Source organism: Dendrobates tinctorius, unplaced genomic scaffold (genome assembly GCF_039654945.1).
Source record: "Dendrobates tinctorius isolate UK_male_01 unplaced genomic scaffold, ASM3965494v1 ptg000120l, whole genome shotgun sequence".
In the NCBI taxonomy this organism is placed as follows: domain Eukaryota; kingdom Metazoa; phylum Chordata; class Amphibia; order Anura; family Dendrobatidae; genus Dendrobates; species Dendrobates tinctorius.
The window spans coordinates 82,011-105,663 of record NW_027361788.1 but is presented as its reverse complement, the minus strand read 5'-3'; the positions used below and the strand labels follow the sequence as shown (position 1 = coordinate 105,663).

Here is a 23,653-nt window from a genome sequence, read left to right as displayed (position 1 = left end):
CGAGGTGTCTAGGGCATCGTAGGTACATCCCACAGCTAATGCTAGTTGTGTTGTTAGGTTTAGGGGTCTGCAATCCACTAAGTTGCCAACCTTTCTGGTGTCCTGGTTGCTTAGCTAATTACCCGGTAATCCTCCTCGGTGACCGAATCATAAGCCTGGGCACCGTTGACGGGATAGCACGTCAGATGTCAGAAAGAGGTTAAATAACTATCCAAAACACCCCAATTTCAGTCAGACTGTCCAATATTATGATGTTTAAGGAACCCTCCTTGACATGACATGAGAAGGGGGGAGGATCGGTCATTTAGAATAACAAAGGGCGATCATTTTGTTCAGGTAAGATAAGCCGCTGCCAGACGGGTCTGGCAGCAGCTTGTTCCTCTCTCCCCGATGAAAACAGATGGACGAACGCAGATTCGTATGGGGGAGATGGCAGAGAGAGTTGTCTGAAGAACAAAGATTCGGCCGACTGTTAGGTCACTTGTATTGTCAGCTTTAATTAGGGGGGACACCGTGTCCACTAGGGTGACCGCAAAAAATCGATGTCGGAATTTTGTCCGTCTGGACCCCACAAAACGATTCCCCTTTCCAGATATTGACATAGCCAAAATTTGAGCTCGATCAAACAACGTTAACCCGTGCCGCTCGTCGCTCAAAGTTTGAAAAAATCCAAATTGAGGTATTTTAAGATTTAGGTATTTTGCATAGTCTGTTAGACTATAAAGAATGTGACAACAACATTGCAGAAATAGCCCTGACCAAATTTTCGAACCATTTGTGGTATTTGAATGCAGAGTTGGTGGGATTATCGTTTTTGATCCCACCATTACAGACAATGAAAAGTTGTTAATGGCTAATAAATTGCTCAGTAACACAGATGAACCATCAGAGCACGCTAGGGTTGTAAATCCAAAAGTTAGGAAAGAAAAATTAAAAGGGGTAGGAAGTAACCGACTTTAACGACCTTCTGACAAAAGATGTAGAACAAAAGCAATATGTCCTGCAAGTTGTAAGCAAATGCCGAGCATTATATTCTGACGTTTCAAAAACTACTTTAACAAAAGCTCTAGAATAGATTAGATAACTATGTAAAATTATCAACTCATGTAGGTTAGCGTGCTCTGATGGTTCATCTGTGCTACTGAGCAATTTATTAGCCATTAACAACTTTTCATTGTCTGTAATGGTGGGATCAAAAAACGATAATCCCACCAACTCTGCATTCAAATACCACAAATGGTTCGAAAATTTGGTCAGGGCTATTTCTGCAATGTTGTTGTCACATTCTTTATAGTCTAACAGACTATGCAAAATACCTAAATCTTAAAATACCTCAATTTGGATTTTTTCAAACTTTGAGCGACGAGCGGCACGGGTTAACGTCGTTTGATCGAGCTCAAATTTTGGCTCTCTCAATATCTGGAAAGGGGAATCATTTTGTGGGGTCCAGACGAACAAGATTCTGACATTTTTTCACCCCCATATGAGATCCGGTCACCCTAATGTCCACACACGCCACTGAGGCACAGCGCACAGGTCTGACAACCCTTGCCCTACTTTTTCATGTCAAGGAATGTTATATGATCTAGTGATATCCAACCAAGTTTATTGGTCCACCTGACCTAATAACCATACTTTAATCCGTAACTGATGAAGGTCTGATGTAAGACCGAAACGTTTTTGTTTACTACCAGTGTACACAACATTAAATTATCTGATCACTTAAGTTGAGTGCTGAGTCTCTTGATATATGTTAATGGTGTGGGAACATACTCTGACACCTACAAAAGCTGTGCACACGCTTATTTATTCAATCAATTAATTAGGGTAAAGACAAGGTACCCTTTTTTGAACTCATTCTGCAGCCAGCAGGAGACAGAGCCTGTACATGCAAAACACTGCAACATTTAACAAATCCACTTACTAAATTTATTTTTATATTATTTTGATATTTGCTTACCAATGGGATGTTCCATCTCATGTCACTATTTCGAGTTATTCAGTACCTTCTTGGATTGGGTAGTTCGGTACGAAACAGGCAGCAAATCCCTAATTCACTACCTCGACGATTTTTTGTTCGTCGGCCCCAGAAATACAAAACTCTGCTCCTACCTACTAGAGAAATTCAAAACTATCGCACAGCAATTCGGCGTACCATTGTCACCCGAAAAAACAGAGGGACCATGCAATATTTTGCCTTTTTTAGGCATTGAGATAGACACCAATTCGATGGTTTTCCGCTTACTGGCGGACATAAAACAAAGCAGATGTTGGAAAGCTTCTGCAAAGTTAAAGTAACACCCCAGCAAATGCAGGCATTATTGGGTCTACTGACGTTCGCCTGCCGCGTAATGCCAGTTGGCAGGGCTTTCTCGCGCAGGCTATCATTGGCAACTAAAGGCGCTTCTCAGCCCGGCCATAGAATTAGGCTCACTCGCGCGTTAAAAGCAGATTTACTAGTATGGCAGACGTTCCTGTAATCATACAACGATCACACATGTGTCATGGCTAGAGAGACTGCAAGCAAAAACTTGAGGCTGGCAATAGGATGGAGCAAAAAAGAGAGTTTTGCGGCAAGCTACAAAAACCAATGGTGCAAAAACGACTGGCCGGAGCTATGGACCACATTGAGCTGGGGTCGCGATCCAGCCCTAGGGGAGATATTTGCAATAGTGGCGGCTGTTGAGATATGTGCTAATCAGTTGAAAAATAGCAACATTCGTTTCCAAACAAAAAATACAAAAACAGCAAGGTGTCTAAACCACATATCATCTTCATCCCTGCTCATACTTGCTCTATTACATCGGCTAGCGCTGCTATGCTTACAAAATAATATTTGGTGTAGAGCCACCGTTGTGGCAGAATTAGACGACAATATTATTAACGCATTGTTATTTTCCAATTGCCAGGCTTTCAGAATCCAGCATCCCAACGCGCAACCACGCGTCGGACATTGGCCTTGATATTTTTTTGTCTGATTTACAGGATAGGGTTGAACAGGCCTTAACGCTGATGGGTAGGGATCGGAGTCCCATGTAGGTTATACACAGGATCCTCCGTGGCGGAAGAAGCAGAGGAGGGCAAAGGTTCATAACCGCTCGTTGGGAAAACTCGCCTGTCGAACGCGGACAGGATCCCGTTACGGAGTGTAATTGCCTTTCTCTGCTTATGTAATTAATAAACTGTTACTGACCTGTTCAACAAACTTAGGATTGTCTGTATTTCATTACGGGATTGGAGGGAGGGGGGAAGGCATTGGTTACGACACACAGGTCTCCACAATCAAGCCAAACACTGCAACATTTAACAAATCCACTTACTAAAATTATTTTTAGCCCCAAAATACGGCACATGCATTTGAAGTGGTGGGGGGGGGAACGCACCCAAAGGTGTCCATATCTTTAAAAGGGAATCTGTCACCCCTTTCTTCGACTATGAGCTGCCGGCAATTACATCAGGGGCTTATCTACAGCATTCTGTAATGCTGTAGATAAGCCCCCCGAACCTGAAAGATAACAAAAAGGAGTTAGATTATACTCACCAGGGGGGGCAGTCCGGTCCGATGGGTGTCGCAGTCTGGTCCGGCGCCTCCCATCTTCATACAATGCCGTCCTCTTCTTTGCTGCCTGTCGAGGCTCCATTGCAGGCGCACTGCTCTGCCCTGTTGAGGGCAGAGCAGAGTCCTGCAGAGCGCAAGCGCCGGGAGAAGTCCAGCGCCTCCGCACTGTAGTATTCTGCTCTGCCCTCAACAGGGAAGAGCAGTACGCCGGAGCCATGACAGGCAGAAAAGAAGAGGACAGCATCGCTGCGAGGCGCCAGACCGCAACACCATCGGACCAAGACCGGACTGCCCCTGGGTGAGTATAATATAGCTAATTTTTCTTATCTTTCAGGTTACATTACAGATTCCCTTTAACCAAAAAGAACTACTCCCCCCTCCCCATACAGATTTCCAGCTGCACTGCACAGTTATGCAATTTGCAGAGCATGACAGCTATTTTAAGTTGCACTGGAGATGCTGCGCTGTGCAGTTTGCGCAGCACGCCGAGTCGCGGGACGAACGTCCACTTGGTGCCTGCTACATTATTATTATTTATTTATAGCGCCATTAATTCCATGGTGCTGTACATGAGAAGGGGGGTTACATACAAAGTTATAGATATCGTTAACAGTAAACAAATTTACAATAACAGACTGGTACAGAGGGGAGAGGACCCTGTCCTTGCGGACTTACATTCTACGGGATAGTGAGGAAGAGACAGAAGGTTGGGGGTGCAGCAGCTCTGGTGGTGATGAGGCGGCAGCTCAGACGGTGGTGAGGCGGCAGAATGGTTATTGCAGGCTGTAAGCTTCCCTGAAAAGACGGGTTTTCAGGTTCCGTTTGAAGGATCCGAGGGTGGTGGATAATCGGACGTGTTGAGGCAGTATATATTTTGTCAATGAGATTCTTTTAGAAGCAGGCACAAGTACGGTAATATATTTCTCGCCATACGTTTAACCTTTCGATCCTCATATTGATCCTTTTAGACGTTTATGTATGCCGTCTCCACCTGCACTGGCGGCTCAATAAAACATAAGCCAATCCACGCTGTGAGCAATCAATCGTCACCGCGAAGGTGAGGGCAGGCGAGTGTAGACACGAAGCTAAAATATGGAGGAACAGGCTGAGCAAGAAAGGTGATGACAGAGAACAAAGTGTCAAAGTATAAGAACAAGGATTAAAACATGTTTATAAAACAAAGACCACCAGGGTGCACCCCCCTTACCTTGAGGCCGGTCTTCTCGTCATCGCTGCCATTATTTGCAGAATGCATGTCATCCCCTTGTTGGTAGACTAGCACAAAGTCCTCGCTGTTCAGGGTGGACACGGAGTCGGAGGACACGCTGATCTTCCCCACTGAAGCCTTGTCATCCATGTTTCATGAAGGAAGATCCACTCATGAACGGCTCTCTGGAAAGACAAACGTCTTATGTTATGTGGAAGCCAGATGCCGGCCATGGTGCCATGTACCAGAAGGCCACGTTCTGTGCAGTGTAGAAAAAAAAATGTCCATTTGGCAGGGTGTGTGAGCAATTGACAAGGTAGGAACACAAAAAAAAATAAAATATATATTATATATATATATATATATATATATACACACACATACATACATACACACACACCTGTATTTAATTAGCAAAAGGCCCCAAAAGGCATCTACGTTCTACCACATGCAGAAAATATCACAATGTTGCAGCCATCAAAACTTCCAATGTTAATCATAGCAACTCAATACATTCTGAACCATATAAGCCAGAGATGGTCTGTGTCTTTAAAGCACGTGTGTGATTTTATTTTTTGTTGCTGGATCTAATTTTAAAAAGGGGTTGTTTTGATACTGTATCTTCCGGAGCGCAACGCTCCCCTGCCTCCCCGCCTCCTGCATGAGTGACAGGACAGAACACTACACTCCCCGATGATGCAATGAAGCAGCGCAAGGTGACTAAAGCTGGTCAGATAAAGCCATCTATCCAGCATCTGAGCAGCTCTTATAAGCCTCTGTTAGAGAAAGCTTGTGAGCCATTGCTCCACATGCCTAGGAGACTGGCTCCTGACAAAAGCAGGTCGTTAGGTACACAATTAAAAATCACTCTATTTTTGAGAACAGAGAGGATTTTAATATAAGGTAACTTTCTACAAAACACTGCAATTTTACACATTAAAAGACCTGAGAATAAACTTAAAAAAGGTGTATTCCGATCTTCAAGATCCTATCCCAATTCAAAAATTAAAAGAAAGAATCAACATTTATTGAGAAAAGTGAAGGGTAAAGAAAAAGGGGTGACCTTACAATGGAGAACTGGGGAGTGACCGGCTGATAGAGCACCACGAGAATTAGTTACATCAAAGGAATCACATTTTCATTTAGGACTGGCTTCAATCAAGGTTTTCACTCATTTAATGGAAACTTCTGCTCGTAGGAGTATAACTGATAATCAGAGACAGACACTTAGATGGTAGACAATGCTTCTTTGTAGGAAGCAGCAGAACATAGCCTGATGTGAAGGAGCCCCTCTATGTGGGTAGGACCCCGTCATGGATGACACTATTGCTGGATTCTCCAGTTCACCACCACATAGTATAACACATCCCCTGTAATTGTTATGCTATGGCAGCTTTCTTCCATTGGTGTTACTTTTGATCCTTGTCTATGATTGCTAGCAATGCCGTCACAAAATGAAGAGCCTACCTATTTTGTCTCATTGAGTCACCACCTACAACCCCATTACTTTTCTGGGGTTGAGAGTAAATTCCCATTTACTTAGGACTCCACAATAGTTGGTTACCCGAGAGTCACAGCAACAGAAATCTCAGCAGAAATCATGATCATAATTGAGATCATCCGAAAATGGTCCTCTGAGAAATATTAAGGTGTCGAGCTGCAATTTTACTATGACTCACAGATGACCTCCACTCTGACACTTGCCTTAGCCCCAATTTATGTCAGGCTTTTGCACCACGATTAAGGTGTTCACTGGGAAAGCTCTTGTCATACTAAACAAGTCCAAAGGGTCACGCAAAAGGACAAAAGAGGGTAATTTTAGCCTCAATGAGACAGGAATACATCAGTATACCCCACAAGAATAAAAGTATGAGATGGAAAGGTAGGAGAAAAAAAATCATATAAAAATCAAAATAATAATCTGTTGACTATAATGGATACTGCTCACAAGCATCCATTAGTATGGAGCGGCAGCGCTCAACCACCATTCATTCCCTCGAGCGCTGCTCTCAGATTTTTCTGCCAACCCAACACAACGAATGGAGCGACAGTCGGGCGTCCAACCTGCATCTCCATTTTGTTGTAATGGGGATAAAAATTGATTGGGGTAGATATCAGCTGTGAGATACCCGCCAATCAGTAAAGAGGGCATACATTTACACTGGACAGGTAAAAGAAATCAAAAGAAGTATAACAATAGGACGGTAATGTTCACCGTATGTTGTTGGCCAATTGGTCTTTCCTCTCTAATTCTTCATGGAGAGAAGGCAGTAAGATGCAGTTAGAGGCCTCAGCTAATAACAAATCAGTTAACAGGGATCAAGCATGTTAAAAACCGATATGCCTGAGCCCTCTTACCAGCATCTGCTGTTGGAAGAGGGATGGGACACACCTCATATATGTTAGATGCCCGACCAGTCCAGGAGGGCTCAGCTGACAACTGCAGATATCAGGAAAGAGAAGCCAGAAAAGCAGCCTCCACACTGTGTTTATCCAAGTATGGGGGGGGCAGGGATGGAGATTTCCTTCCTTTTAGTGAATGATGGTGGTCCTAGGGGATGATAAATGTATCTGGCTATACCCAGCAGTCAATACTTGGCACAGCCCTATGAGATCATGCCTAAAAACAACAAAATGCAGAGCACCAAGAGGACAATAGTTAATAGTTACAATGCCAGATAGGTGAATTGTAGGTGATAATGAGCCAAATGTAAACATTGGAACGCAAATATTTGATGCAGATTGTCCTGCAGAATCCATTAGGTCAATAAGGTTGGTTAGAAAACACTGAAAAGCCTTCATGATGTAAATATCGGGGCAGGAAACTGCTTGGTTGGACATATAAATAATTAGGCGTATTCAGCTTTGCCTTATAAATAAAGGTAAAGTTCTTTATCCTTGTAATATAGTGTCTATAATGCTTTAAAGGTGTTGTCCGATCTCAGAATAAAAGTTTGCAGTGACGGCAGATGGCCAAAACGTGACAGTGTGAGATGAGCACACGATCATTATTCCCCATACAAGCGCACACAGTCACTATTCCCCATTCGAGTGCATGGTCATCACATGGGTGCAATTTAGGTCACAGGCAGACTAGATGAGACCGGAAATAGTCTAGTCAGACGGTGGCAGGGAGATTGCATATCGCATACTTGAAGTCACATGACCGCCATTCTGGGCACTGACACCAGAGAATCTTCACAGTGTGCACTGAGCATTAAGTGAGGATTCACGAGTGTGCAGTCACTAGGTCTGCGGTTTTCTAGAAACCTTGGATCTCTGATTTCCACTAACCTAGATTCCCTAATTGCCTCCATTTCTAAAGGCCTTAATTTTTACACGGACAAAGAATTATCCTGGTGGGGAAAATGTCTAGTAGCCAAATCAATATTCCTTCCCAATATCCTTTATGTTTTCCGATCCCTTCCCCTGCTTGTTTCCGCTTCTTATTTAACTAGTCTGCAGACACGCCTTAATGTATTTATTTGGGGAAATAAAAAGGCCCATATTGCTTCGAATCAGTTATACAAACATAAGTTACGTGGAGGTATGGGACTGCCTAACATCTCAGCTTATTATTACTCTAATCTTATTAAGCAAAAAACACAAATAAATATCCTGAAATAAAAGTAAAAAATATACTGCAAATAATGCATAAAGGTAATAATTATACATACACATTAACTTACTTTTCTCAGTTCAGTCTCCAGTTTTTTATTCATTTCATTGTGCATTCAGTGCATATATGGGTGTGACCGCCCTCTTTCTGAGCTGGAAAAGCCATCCAGTCTGGCCTAAGCTGTTACTAGTGGTTCAGCCGCTCGACCCTTATTCACATTCACGCCATTTGGCAAGTGAAAAGGTTTTAAATACTAGAGTAGGGACTGTCCCACAAGGGTTGCCGTGACGTGGCGGGATGGCTTGTGCATTATTTTGATCAAAATTATGTTTACTAAATACCCTTATTATTATTACCTTTATGCATTATTTGCAGTATATTTTTTACTTTTAGTTCAGGATATTTGTGTTTTTTGCTTTCTGTTTTCTCTGGTTAATGGTCATGTGTTAAAATGCACTTACATTGTGCATACACATTAACTTACTTGTCTCAGTTCAGATTTGTTTTTTATTCATTTCATTGTGCATTCAGTGCATATAGGGGTGTGACCGCCCTTTTTCTGAGCTGGGAAAGCCATCCAGTCTGGCCTAAGCTGTTACAAGTGGTTCAGCCGCTCGACCCTTATTCACATTCACGCCACTTGGCAAGTGATAAGGTTTTAAATACTAGAGTAGGGACTGTCCCACAAGGGTTGCCGTGACGTGGCGGGATGGCTTGTGCATTATTTTGATCTAAATTATGTTTACTAAATACCCTTATTATTATTATTACCTTTATGCATTATTTGCAGTATATTTTTTACTTTTAGTTCAGGATATTTGTGTTTTTTGCTTTTTGTTTTCTCTGGTTAATGGTCATGTGTTAATATGCACTTACATTGTGCATACACATTAACTTACTTTTCTCAGTTCAGATTTGTTGTTTATTCATTTCATTGTGCATTCAGTGCATATAGGGGTGTGACCGCCCTCTTTCTGAGCTGGGAAAGCCATCCAGTCTGGCCTAAGCTGTTACTAGTGGTTCAGCCGCTCGACCCTTATTCACATTCACGCCATTTGGCAAGTGAAAAGGTTTTAAATACTAGAGTAGGGACTGTCCCACAAGGGTTGCCGTGACGTGGCGGGATGGCTTGTACGTTATTTTGATCAAAATTATGTTTACTAAATACCCTTATTATTATTACTACCTTTATGCATTATTTGCAGTATATTTTTTACTTTTATTTCAGGATATTTGTGTTTTTTGCTTTTTGTTTTCTCTGGTTAATGGTCATGTGTTAATATGCACTTACCGTATATACTCGAATATAAGTCGAGATTTTCAGCCCAAAAGATTGTGCTGAAAGTCCCCCTCTCGTCTTATATTCGAGTCATATACAAAGGGGGTCGGAGGGGGCGGATGTTTCAGGTCATACTTACCCGTCCTGACGCTGTGTCTTGAGCCCCCACTTCTCCCCGTGCTCTCTCTTCCTGCCTTCAGCGGTCACGTGGTGCCTCTCATTAAAACTCATGAATATGCGCATATTCATGAGTTTTAATGAGCGGTACTACATGACCGCTGAAGGCAGGAAGAGAGAGCGCAGAGAAGCTGGGGGCTCAAGACACAGCGTCAGGACGGGTAAGTATAGCGATACTCACCTGTCCTGCGTCCATGGCTGCTTGCTGCTGTCTGTCATCGGTCAGTGACTTCAGACAGCAGAGGGTGCGGTGACGTGGTTAGTGCGCGCCGCGCCCCCTGCAGTCTGAGCGTCACTGACTGATGACGTGGCAGATAGCGGTGAGCAGCCATGGACGCAGGACAGGTGAGAATCTGACACCCAGCGACAGAGAGGTGAGTATGTCATTTTTTTATTTTTACATGCGGCAGCAGCATGGGGGCAGCATATGAGGGAACAATCTATGGAGCTTCTTATGGGGGCAGCATATGAGGGAACAATCTATGGAGCTTCTTGTGGGGGCAGCATATGGGGGAATAATCTATGGAGCTTCTTCTGAGGACACCATATGGGGGAATAATCTATGCAGCATTTCCCACCCTAGACTTATACTCGAGTCAATAAGTTCTCACAGTTTTTTGTGGCAAAATTAGGGGGGGTCGACTTATACTCGGATCGACTTATACTCGAGTATATACGGTACTTTTCTCAGTTCAGATTTGTTTTTTTTTTGTTTTTTTTTTGTTTTTTATTCTAATCTTATTAAGCAAAGTCTATGTTGGTGGTCAACTGGCCATATACCTTCATGGGCAGACTTGGAATTTTATTTTAATAAAAATTCCCCTCCTTGTTCTCTTATTTTGAATCTATTGACATCTAAGCATTTATCTCAGTCTAATCATCCAATTTTTATGGCTGCTATTGTGGCTTGGAGGAAGTTTTTTAAATTTAAGAGTGTTTTTTCTAGGATTCAACTCCTGTTGAGGCTTCCTCTCTCTTTCTGGCCTTTGTTTATTCATTCGATTTGCATTCTACTTGGGCTGACTGGGGTATTTCTAAATTAAATGACATCTTTGATGGTCATAAATTTGTATCTTTTTCTCATCTTAAGAATAGGTTTGGGGGTCCCTCCTCTGCTTTTCTACACTTTACTATGTTGAAAGAATTTTTGACTCCACTGGTGGCTCGTTGCCCTCCGCTATCGGAGTCAGCGATCAATATTTTATGCAATCAGGCCATAATATTTTTTGGTCCACTCGTTATATCTACCAGTGGTTCAACAATGATTCTGCATTTATAAAATCCCCATATATGAAAAAATGGGAATCTGTTTTGAATTTTTCTGTTACCCCAGATGTTTGGGAACTGACCATGTCTCTAACCTATTCTGCTACCATGTCTATGGCTCTCCATGAGTCCTACTTTAAAATCATATCGAGATGGTACTATTCGCCATCTCGTCTAGCTTTTATCAACCCTTCCACCTCCCCTCTCTGTTGGAGGGATTGCGGGCATCATGGTAGCCTTTCCCATTTATTTTGGTTTTGTCCACGTCTTTGGCATTTTTGGGACGACATCTCCTCTCTTATTTCTTATATTTTAAATCAATCAGATTTTTCACTGACTCCTCAGTTCGCCCTGCTCTCGTTGGATGTAAGTCGTTTGAATCCTTCTGTTAGGAAATTGGTTATTGATTTACTTTTGGTTTCTAAAAATGAAATTGCGTTTTATTGGAAATCCACTCGAGTGCCCTCTTCACTTGATATTATTGCAAAGCTGACTTTACATAAGTCATATGAGCAAAAATTGGCGTTGCTGAATGGCTGTCTTCCTTCCTTTATAAAGAAATGGTCTCGCTGGCTGGAAATGTTTCCATGAGTTCTTATTATTATTTATAGTCTGATTGTGTTTTTTTCTTTTTTTCTTTCATGTGTCATGAATGCCTCATGATATTGCATTTATGTATGCTCTGTTATAAAATGTTAATAAAATTGTTTGGAAAAACAAGTGTGAAGTCACAGAGAGACTGCAGAATTGAAGTCCTGAAACGGACAACTCCTTTAACCCCTTCACCCCCAAGGGTGGTTTGCACGTTCATGACCGGGCCAATTTTTACAATTCTGACCACTGTACCTTTATGAGGTCATAACTCTGGAACGCTTCCATGGATCCCGGTGATTCTGACATTGTTTTCTCGTGACATATTGTACTTCATGTTAGTGGTAAAATTTCATTCAAATAACTTGCGTTTATTTGTGAGAAAAACGGAAATTTGGCGAAAATTTCGCAATATTCCAACTTTGAATTTTTATGCCCTTAAATCACAGAGATATGGCACACAAAAAACTTGATATCTAACATTTCCCACATGTTTACTTTACATCAGCACAATTTTGGAACCAAATTTTTTTTTTGTTAGGAAGTTATAAGGGTTAAAAGTTGACCAGCGATTTCTCATTTTTACAACACCATTTTATTTTTAGGACCACATCACATTTGAAGCCACTTTGAGGGGTCTATATGATAGAAAATACCCAAAAGTGACACCATTCTAAAAGCTGCACCCCTTAAAGTGCTCAAAACCACATTCAAGAAGTTTATTAATCCTTTAGGTGCATCACAGGAATTTTTTTGAATATTTAAAAAAAAATGAACATCTAACTTTTTTTCATAAAAAAAATACTTCAGGTTCAATTTTTTTTATTTTACCAAGGGTAACAGGAGAAATTGGATTGCAAAAGTTATTGTGCAATTTGTCCTGAGTACGCCGATACCTGATATGTGGGGGGGAACGACTGTTTCGGCGCATGGCAGAGCTCAGAATGGAAGGAGCCCCGTTTGACTTTTTCAATGCAAAATTGGCTGGAATTCAGATTGGACGCCATGTCACGTTTGGAGAGTCCCTGATGTACCTAAACAGTGGAAACCCCCCTCAAATGACACCATTTTGGAAACTAGACCCCCTAAGGAACTTATCTAGATGTGTGGTGAGAACTTTGAACCCCCATGGGCTTCACAGAAGTTTATAACATAAAGCCATACAATTAAAAAATCATTTTTTCCACAAAAATGATCTTTTCACCCTCAATTCTTATTTTTCCAAGGGTAACAGGACCATAAAAGTTATTGTGCAATTTGTCCTGAGTACGCTGATACCCCACATGTGGGGGTAAACCACTATTTGGGCACATGGCAGAGCTCGGAAGGGAAGCAGCGCCATTTGACTTTTTGGCTGGAATTGAGATCGGACACCATGTCGTGTTTGGAAAACTCCTGATGTACCAAAACAGTGGAAACCCCCCACAAATGACACCATTTTGGAAACTAGACCCCCTAAGGAACTTATGTAGATGTGTGGTGAGCACTTTGACCCCCCCAGTGCTTCACAGAAGTTTATAATGCCCGGGCGTGAAAATAAATAATTCGTATTTTTTCCACAAACATGATCTTTTAGTCACCATTTTTTTTATTTTCCCAAGGGTACCAGGAGAAATTGGACCCCAAAAGTTGTTGTCCAATTTGTCCTGAGTATGCTGATACCCCATATGTGGGAGAAAACTACTGTATGGGCAGATGTCGGGGCTCGGAAGGGAAATAGTGACGTTTTGGAATGCAGACTTTGATGGAATGGTCTGCGGGTGTCATGTTGCCTTTGGAGAGCCCCTAATTTACCTAAACAGTGGAAACCCCCCACAAATGACACCATTTTGGAAACTAGACCCCCTAAGGAACTTATCTAGATGTGAGGTGAGCACTTTGAACCCCCAAGGGCTTCATTGATTTTTATAATGCCAGGGCATGAAAATAAAAAAATCGTATTTTTTCCAGAAACATGATCAATTAGTCCGCAATTTTTTCATTTTCCCAAGGGTAACAGGAGAAATTGGACCCCCAAAAGTTGTTGTCCAATTTGGCCTGAGTACGCTGACACCCCATATGTGGGAGAAAACTACTGTATGGACACACGTCGGGGCTCGGAAGGGAAGCAGTGACGTTTTGGAATGCAGACTTTGATGGAATGGTCTGCGGGTGTCATGTGCCCTTGGAGAGCCCCTGATGTACCTAAACTATTGAAACTCCCCACAAGTGACACCATTTTGGACACTAGACCCCCCCACGGAACTTATCTAGATGTGTGGTGAGCACTTTGAACCCCCAAGTGCTTCACAGAAGTTTATAACACTCGGACGTGAAAATAAAAAAATCATTTTTTTCCACAAAAATGATATTTTTGCCCCCAATTTTTTATTTTCCTAAGGGTAACAGGAGAAATTGGACCCCAAAAATTGTTTTGCAATTTGTCCTGAGTAGGCTGATACCCTACATGTGGGGGTAAAACACTGTTTGGGCGCATGGCAGAGCTTGGAAGGGAAGGAGCACCATTTGACTTTTTCAACTCAGAATAGGCTGGAATTGAGATCAGACCCCATGTTGCATTTGGAGAGCCCCTGATGTGCCCAAACAGTGGAAACCCCCAATTATAACTCCAACCCTAACCCCAACACACCCCTAGCCCTAATCTGAGCCCTAACCCTAACCCTAGCCCTAGCCCTAACCCTAGCCCTAACCCTAAGGCTGTGTGCACACGCTGCGGATTTTGCTGCGGTTCCGCAGCGGTTTTGGCTGCTGAGGACCCGCAGCAGTTTCTGCTGCGGTGTACAGTACCATGATTCCCTATGGGAATCAAAAACCGCAGTGCAGACGGTGCGGAATTTTCTGCGCGGATTATCTGCGGTTTTCAATCCGCAGAAAGAATTGACATGTCAATTCTTTCTGCGGATTCTCCTGCGGTTTGCCATCTCCTCTATTGAGGAGATGAAAAACCGCAGGACAAAACAGCAGAGCAATTCGCAGGTAAAACCGCAGGTCTTTTGACCTGCGGTTTCACCTGCGGATTTTACAAAATCCACGCGGATGAATCCGCACCTAATCCGCAGCGTGTGCACACAGCCTTACCCTAACGGGAAAATGGAGATAAATACTTTTTTTTTAATTTTATTATTTTTCCCTAACTAAGGGGGTGATATCGGGGGGTTTGATTTACTATTTATGGCGGTTTTTATATTTGGCAGCTGTCATACGCTAAAAGACGCTTTTTATTGTAAAAATAGTTTTTGCATCACCACATATTGAGAGCTATAATTTTTCCGTATTTTGACTCACCGAGTCATGTGAGGTCTTATTTTTTGTGGGACGAGTTGACGTTTTTATTGGTACCATTTTCGGGCACGTGACATTTTTTGATCGCTTTTTATTCCTATTTTTGGGACGCAGAATGAACAAAAACCAGCATTTCATGAATTTCTTTTGGGGGGGTGCGTTTACACCGTTCCGCGTGCGGTAAAATTGATAAAGCGGTTTTATTCTTCGGGTCAGTACGGTTACAGCGATACCTCATTTAGGTCGTTTTTTTATGTTTTTGTCGGTTTTATGCAATGAAAACTATTTTATATAAAAAATAATTATTTTTGCATCGCTTTATTCTGCGAGCTATAACTTTTTTATTTTTTCGCTGATGATGCTGTGTGGCGGCTCGTTTTTTGCGGGACAAGATGACGTTTTCAGCGGTACCAAGGATATTTATATGCGTCTTTTAGATCGCGCGTTATTACACTTTTTGTTTGGCGGTATGATAATAAATCATTATTTTTTGCTTCGTTTTTTATTTTTTAACGGGTTCGCTAAAGGGGTTAACTAATGGGACAGTTTTATAGGGCGGGTCATTACGGACGCGGAGATACCTAATGTGTACTTTTATTGTTGTTTTTTTTTTTTATTTCCAAAAAATGGATTTATTGGGGGAATATTTTTTTTTTTCTAATTTATTTGGCGATTTTTTCTTAATTATTTTAACACTTTTTTTTTTTTTTTTTACTTTATTAAATAGTCCCAGGTGGGACATCACTGTCCTGTGACAGATCGCTGATCTGTCACATCACAGATCAGTGTGACAGATCAGCGATCTGACACAGGCACTGCAAAAGGCTTCCTCATGCCTGCGCTTTGCAGGCACTGAGGAAGCCAGCTTCCTCAGGCCCCCGTCGCCATCTTGGATTCGGGGGCCTGGAGGAAAGGAGCCCCCCGCAGCAGCGCTGCACATTGCGCTGCCGTGGGGGGCTCAGGGAAGCACGGAGGGAGCCCCCTCCCTGCCGATGCTTCCCTTTAACCCCCGGTACACCGCGATCATGTTTGATTGTGCCGGGTGTCAGCTGTGATAATCAGCTGACACCCGGCAGCGATCAGCGGCGCTCACCATGTGGGCGCCGCTGATCGCGCCGACGTACTATCCCGTCCATGGGCATAGGGGCCCAGGTCCCATGGACGGGATAGTACGTCGGATGGCAGAAAGGGGTTAAGCTGCCATGATGAGCTAATGCCAAATCTGCAGTGAAAATCTGATGTGTAGCATGCAGGATTCTCTCCGCATTGTGTGAGAGAGATCTACGAAAAAATGCAAAGCGTAAATTTCTGAAAACATGCCCCCGAGAGCTTATTAATTTATTGGTCAGCAGATTTCTCAGGTAGTAGTAGTAGTAGTAGTTTTAGTGGCAAAACATCACCAGACAATGGACGGTCGTGGTTTTTGGCTGCGTGGTATAGCGACACTCACAAATGTGAAAAGTATTCGATCTTTCAGAACTTTTAGGAGTCTATGAGCAGCTTTGCAAATTCAGATACTTCAATGTATCTATAGGGAAATACGCCTCCTGTGCGTTCAGTGCTGAGGGTTTACAAGGACAATAAGACGCATTATAGTAAATGGGTGGTGACTGAGCTCTGCTCGCAGTGTACAATGAAATGTTTGTTTCCTTAAACAGGCAATTGCTCCTGCAAACAAGTGTTACACCATGAACGCCTCTACCATGAAAGAAGAGACCATGTCCTCCAAAGAGGGGAGGCCAACGTGTCCGAAATTGCAAAGTACTAATATCAAGACTCAGATAATCAAAAACAAACACAAGAAATCTAGAACAAACACCAGAAACATTGTTTCAACCTTCAGATTGTACCACAGCGCTCATCCGCTTTTATCACCATGTACCGTACTTTTGTGCTCTATAAATCAAAACCACAAACTAAAATGCTGTGAGTGTATATTATAATATATTACGCTGGTTTCACATTGGCGTTTTTGCGCGCAGCGCACCGTGCGCATGCGCACTGCGCCCCTATGTTTAACATGGCGTGCGCAGTGTTTTGCGCATGTTAGCGTTTTCGTGCGCATGCGTTTTTTTGTCTGTTGCGCCAGGCGCGCCAGACGCAACATGTTGCATTTTTTGGTCCGCCCTGTCTCGGCAAAAAAACGCATGCGCACGCTTGCGCACGGAATGCGCAAAAACCCCCCATTGGCGCCTATGAGAGCGCATGCGTGCGCATGTGTTTGCGCACGCTTGCGTTTTTTTGCGCATGCGTTTTTAAGGTCAACACGTCTGGAAAGTTGTCTAGACGCTAATTAAGCAGGTGATAAAAAGTTTGAGTGGGCGGTGGAATTCACCAGTACTCTGGAGAGTAGAGAGCGAGCCAGACACAATCAAATTTTCTCCACAAGAACCTGCTGATAATGTAAGTATAAGGCCTGTTTCACACTTCCGTTTTTTTGGTCCGCTAAAAAACGGATCCGCCGCTAAAAAAACGGATCCGCGATTTTTTCGCGGATCCGTTTTTTTTTTTTCCCATAGACTTACATTTGTGGCTACCGCGGATCCGTCAAAAAAATGGATCCGTTTGCGGGGAAAACGGCGGATCCATTTTTTTAGCGGACCATCCAAAAAAACGGAAGTGTGAAATAGGCCTAAATACCTATATGTGTGCCTGAATGTTGAATTAAAAAAGTTCAAAACTTTTCTATGTACTAATTTCTCTTTTTATTTTTTCCAGCATGTCTTCTTCATCTGAAGAGTTCGTACCCGAGACTGGGCACGAGGCCGAAGTAGTGAGTACCATGCTTCCCTATGGATAGTTAAAAAAAAAATGTACACATGTGGCTAATTTTTTTTATTATTTTTCAGAGTTCATCCTCCACCACGCCAGGAGGAACGGCAGGAGCAGCAGCAAGGCCAAGTGCGGGCGGGAAGACGGGATGTAAGTACAGAATGTTTAAATTTTTGGGATAGCTTAATTTCTATATGCAATTTTTTTTGGGAAACCGTATTGGGTTTTTTTTATTTTTTTTTTATTATTGAAAGGTTTTTTTTTCATTTTTATGAGTATTTTTGGGTTTTTGTTATGCTTGTGGTTTTAGTGTGTTTTTTTATTATATTTACAGCAACTTTTTTTTTTGTTTTTGAAAAGGGATTGAAAATGTTTTTTCGGTTTTTTTAATGTATTTTATGTGTTTTTTGGTGGGTTATTTTTTTAAATAGCATGGCTTGGTATTTTTTTTTTTTTTTTTTAATATTTTCTGCAATGTGTACTTTGCTGGTTTTTTTTTTTTTGGTATTTGAAAGGCATTAAAATAACCGAAAATGCCTTTCAAAAAGCAAAAAAAAAAAAATCCAGCAAAGTACACATTGCAGAAAATATTAAAAAAACAAAAAAAAAAAAAACAAGCCATGCTATTAAAAAAAACACCACAAAAAACATCGAAAATGTTTTTTCGGTTATTTTAATGTATTTTGTGTGGGGGGTTTTTTGGTGTGTTTTTTTTAATAGCATGGCTTGTTTTTTTTTTTTATATTTTCTGCAACGTACTTTGCTGGATTTTTTGGGTATATGTAATTTATTTGTATTTTATTTTCATTCATGCTTTTATTTTTATATTTCAATGTATCAAAAAAAAATTTCTTTAGTTTCTAGGCTCCACTGCGGGAGGAGGAGCTCGCCCTGGACAATGACAAGCTCATTCGTCTAGTCCAGGAGCGAGTTCCGTTGTGGGACACCCGTCACCAGCTGCACTCGGACAGCGTGGTGATCCGGCGGCTCTGGAACCAGGTGGCCGAATCGCTGATGGATGGCTGGGACAACGCGACTGCCAGGGTCCGCAAGGAGTTTCGTAAGTATTTCACTGCAGTGTGATGCAGCAGTGATCTTGGCCGTGATCACACAACTTGGTGTGATGCTATTAACCCCATGGAGTTTCTAGCATCACACACAGTTAGGTGATCACAGCCTCCAGCGCATTGTCTTTAATTTTTTTTTTTTTTTGTGTTTTATTGTTTCCCTACAGTGAACAAAGTCAGAACCCGTTGGCGCTCGATGAAGGACCGCTTCAACAGGGATATCCGCCAGGAGAGAGAGGTTCGCAGTGGTGCTGCGTCAAGGACCGGCACGAAATACTGGTATCATCGTGCCATGGCCTTTTTAAGACCGGTCCTTGCCTCCCGAACGTAAGTATATTCTAGTTGTATTGTGTTTTATTCTGTGCTTTTCAATTCCACAGGACTTGGCGATTTTTATGCTATGGTACTAATTTCTTTCTTATATTTTCACAGCACCTGGAGCAGCACCCTGCAACCTGGCTCCGAAGCGGTCCTTCATCCAGCTGCCACGGACCCCTCCCAGCCATCCATCAGCGACGAAGCACCTTGCAGGTCTGGACCACAGTCATATGGAGACCAGGAAGCTGGTCGCTCAGGTGTTCCCCTGTCCCAGGTCTCTGCCACTGGTTTTGCGGGCACTTCCCGCCAGCAGCGGCAGAGGGCCTCGGACAGGCCTGCCATGCCCGAGTTCGTTCAGTTGAGCTCGGTCTTTCAGAGTAGCCTCAAGGCACTCTCTGATAGACTTGATAGCGGGTTCCTCCTTTTGGACCAACGCTTCAAGTCTATCGAGGGTCGCCTTGAGCGCCTGGAAGCCGACCTCGCCAGACCAGCCCAGCATTTTTACACACAGATAGCTCGGGACTCGGCGGAACACCTTACCCCTGAACTCCAGTTAACTGTCATGCAGGCCTGCAACAATGCTTATATGCAGGCTATGCAGCAGACTCGGTATATGCAGCAGTCAGCGGTGGCATTTCCACCAGTGCCATCGTTGACTCGTTATACTGCAATACCGACATCTGCTGCATATCACTGCACGGCCACCACTGTTCCAAGCTTCGCCGGACCACTGCATACCACCCCAAGTCCGAGTGCAGCTGGACTGTCACCCGCCATCTCCATGCCAAGCGCTGATCCTGCCTGGCCCACCACTGCTGCCGCCACCACCACAGGATGGCCCGTCACCACCCCTGTCTTCAGCGCCACCAGCACGAGGACCACCCCTGCCTGGACTGCCACCGCCACGGAGCATCAGCAGACGGGGGACCCGCACTCGATATTTGCGGCACCGACCATAACCTCCACCACCACCAGCATGCAGCACGATCCTGGCAGGCGGTCCCCAACCACCATGCGGTCCCCCAGCTCCAGGCGGTCACACAGGTCACGGGGGTCCAGTATGTCCTCCGGCACAAGACGGGAAGGCAGCAGCCGAAATCGGAGGGAAAACAGCAGGAGGTCTCTCACCCTCCCTCCTCCCTCACCTCCCACTTCCCAAATTTCCTTACCTCGCCTCCCTTCTCCCACTTCTTTAATTCCTCCCTCCCCTCTAACCACAACCTCCACCAGCCATTCCTCATCCCTCCACACCCCCCAATTTCCACCATCCTAAATAAAAAAAATTGTTAATTTTTTTTTCAGAAAAATGTTTGGTTATTTTGTGTTTCATCACCTGCACACACTGCGCCTTACACTTTGTGTTTGTGACACCACATAGCTCCAGTACTGACACGTTTCTTGTGTCATTCTTGGAGCTATGTGATGTGACAAACACAAATATATGACTTGTATTTTCATCCACCAGTCTCTTCTGTCTGTTGGTATTGGTCAGAATGATGGTGGAGGGTACAAGGCATATATATTCTCAACTTGCAGGTATCATAAAGACTGATTTGAGGATGGTATTTTATTATTTTATTTTATTTTTGAAGTCAGGATGCTTTTTTTTTTTTTTTTGGGGCATCATCACTTCATGACACCAGGCCAGGGAATGGTAGAAGTTGTAAACCTTTCTCATCTCTCCAGTCTGCATGCAAGAGTGGAGATAGTACAACCAAAATATTTAACATGACATGGTCAGTTATCAACCAGAGTGAAGGATGCTAACATTTATTAACAAACATATTTATACCATTTGGTCCTGCCATGCTACACGACCCACATCGGTTACGAAGAAATCCGCAAATTTGTCCCTCATTTGGGCAACTTCCACTGAAGACCGAAGAGGGTGCTGATTATAATCAGGCAAAGGGTTGGCAGCAGGTTCGTCCATATCAAAGTTCGGTGGCTCCTTTGCCATTACAAAGTTGTGCAGAACCACGCATGCCTTCACAACCTCGTCCACAGTTTCCATTTTCAGGTTGATGGCGGTGCTAAGAATTCTCCATCTGCCCACTAAAATGCCAAAGGCGCACTCTACAGTCCGGCGTGCCCTTGTCAGCCTGTAATTGAAAATTTTCTTGGTGTGGTCCAAGGCACGGCTGGAGTACGGCTTTAGCAGGTTCTGGCACATCTGAAATGCCTCATCCCCAACTAAAACAAATGGCAGTGGTGGAGCATCAGTTTGGGGAAGAGGCTGTGCCTGTGGAAAATTAAAATGGTTGCTGTACAACCTCCGGCCCATATTGGAGTTCTTGAAAGTGTGCGAGTCGTTGCTCCTTCCGAAAGCCCCAATGTCCACCGCCACAAACCGGCAGTCAGCATCCGCTAACGCCATAAGGACTGTGGAAAAGTACTTCTTATAATTGAAGAACTCGGAGCCACTTCTTGCTGATTTCGTGATTCGGATGTGCTTCCCATCCACGGCTCCTAGGCAGTTTGGAAAATTGCAGAGTTCCCAAAATTTTTCAGCTATTTGAAGCCACTTTTCGGTGGTGGGTAAGGGCAGATACTCCGGACAGAGAACTTCACACAGAGCCCTGCAGGTGTCGGCAACTATCCCGGATAAAGTGGAGATTCCCAGCCGGTACTGGAAATGCAGGGATGACAGACTCTCTCCAGTTGCCAGGAACCTGTCAATATAAAAAAAAAAAAAAAAAAAAATTATATTTCTGTCTAGGGTATAAATAAAAACCCTGGAAATCAAAAGTACATGGCATATCTGTTTTGCATGATTTTTAAATAAAATATAGCAGAAAAACATTTTGCAAAGAATTTTGATTAGTAAATGAGAAAATCCAATGAGAAAAAAAAATTAGGGAAAAAAAAAAGGTTCACTAAAAATGAAGCAACAAAATATTACCCCAAAAAAAGACAAAACATTTTTTAAAAATCCAAATTAATTTAGGCACAACATTACACTCCATAAGGTGACGAGCAGTTTCAGTAAAAATGATGCAAAAAATTATTAACCAAAAACGTTAAAAAAAATAATTTATAAAAAACCCAAACAATTTAGGCACAACATTATATACCATAAGGTGCCGAACAGTTTGTCTAAAAATGATGCAAAAAAATATTACCCAAAAAAAAAAAACCACACCAAAAATGTAAAAAAAATAAATAAATAAATTTAGGCAAAAAATTACATACCGTAAGGTGACCAGGAGCCTTTCTTCCGGAGGAATGGCACGCCGAAGCTGAGTGTCCCGTCTCCGGATGATACCTTCGACCATACCCAGCAAGTCCATGAAGCTCTCCTGGGACATCCGGATATAGTCTCCAAATTTCTGCGGGTTGACCTTGATCTCGGTGTACAGCGTGTGATACGCTCCACGGCTTTCCCGGACTTCTATTATCGGATGCCTTCAAAAGCGACGCCGCTGCCGTCTCTGGTGTCTCTCCCTCTCCCGCTGGCAAGCAAAGGCATACGCCTGAGACATCGCGATGTCAAGATCAAGCTTGAAATGGAAATTATCCATACGCATATCCATCATATCCACTGGCAAAGCAGCAAAATGTGAGGAATTCTGCTGTACAAGGTCTATATAAAGACACTCCCACTGTTGTCCCATTTGTCCCATTGGTGAACTCTCTATTGTTTGGTAAAAACAGTTTTTGTAAAATCACACCTAAAAACGCATGAGCGTGAAAAACGCATGCGCAAGCCAAAAACGCATGAAAAACGCAAGCAACGCTGCGGTTTTTTAACGCATCAGCGTTCACTTGCCGTAAAAAAAAACGCAGCGTTGCTTGCGTTTTTCATGCGTTTTTCTTGTGCACGATGCGCTGCGCAAAAAAGCGCCAATGTGAAACTAGCCTTAGAAAGACCAATCTCAGCACAGCCTGGACTGACTACAGGAAAGCCTATGACTCAAAGCCACACACATGGATCTGTGACTGCTCGGCTCTCTACAATGTCAACAGGAAATTAAGAACCTTCCTCAGAAACTCAATGGGGCTATGGAGAGCAAATTTTGAAGTCAACTCAATACATCTAGCACAAGTGGCCATCAAATGCGGCATATACCAAGGTGAAGCACTGTCCCCATTGCTGTTCTGCATAGGCTTGAACCCCCTCAGTCAGTTAATTACAGTCTGGCTATGGATACAAGTTCAAGGGTGGAAGCACCATCAGCCACCTCCTCTACATGGATGACATCAAGCTCTATGCAAAAATCGAACGTGACATCAATTCACTGATCCATCTGACAAGGATCTACAGTGAAGACATTGGGATGTCCTTCGGACTGATCGAGTGGAATTACCAGCAGGGCACATAGCAGATGTACAGACATGCTACAAGTACCTCGGCATTTCACAGGGATACGGTAACCATGATGAGGAGGCAAGAAAAGCAGAAACATCCAATTACCACCAAAGCGTAAGACAGGTCCTGAAGAGCCAGCTCATTGGGAAGAATACAATCTATGCCATCAATACATATGCTCTGCCAGTTATCAGATACCCTGCTGGC

General features: G+C 43.1%; 1 protein-coding gene across 3 annotated transcripts in view; it reads right to left on the bottom strand.

The window, feature by feature from the left end:
* RABGAP1 (RAB GTPase activating protein 1) overlaps positions 1-23,653 on the bottom strand; it is a 263,850-nt gene that overhangs the window by 229,327 nt on the left and 10,870 nt on the right. For all 3 annotated transcript variants that reach the window (XM_073590685.1, XM_073590687.1, XM_073590686.1), the window contains exon 2: positions 4,767-4,951. In XM_073590685.1, coding sequence (XP_073446786.1) covers positions 4,767-4,916 — 150 coding nt within the window. In that variant the 5' untranslated portion in view covers positions 4,917-4,951. The remainder of the gene's footprint in view (positions 1-4,766; positions 4,952-23,653) is intronic.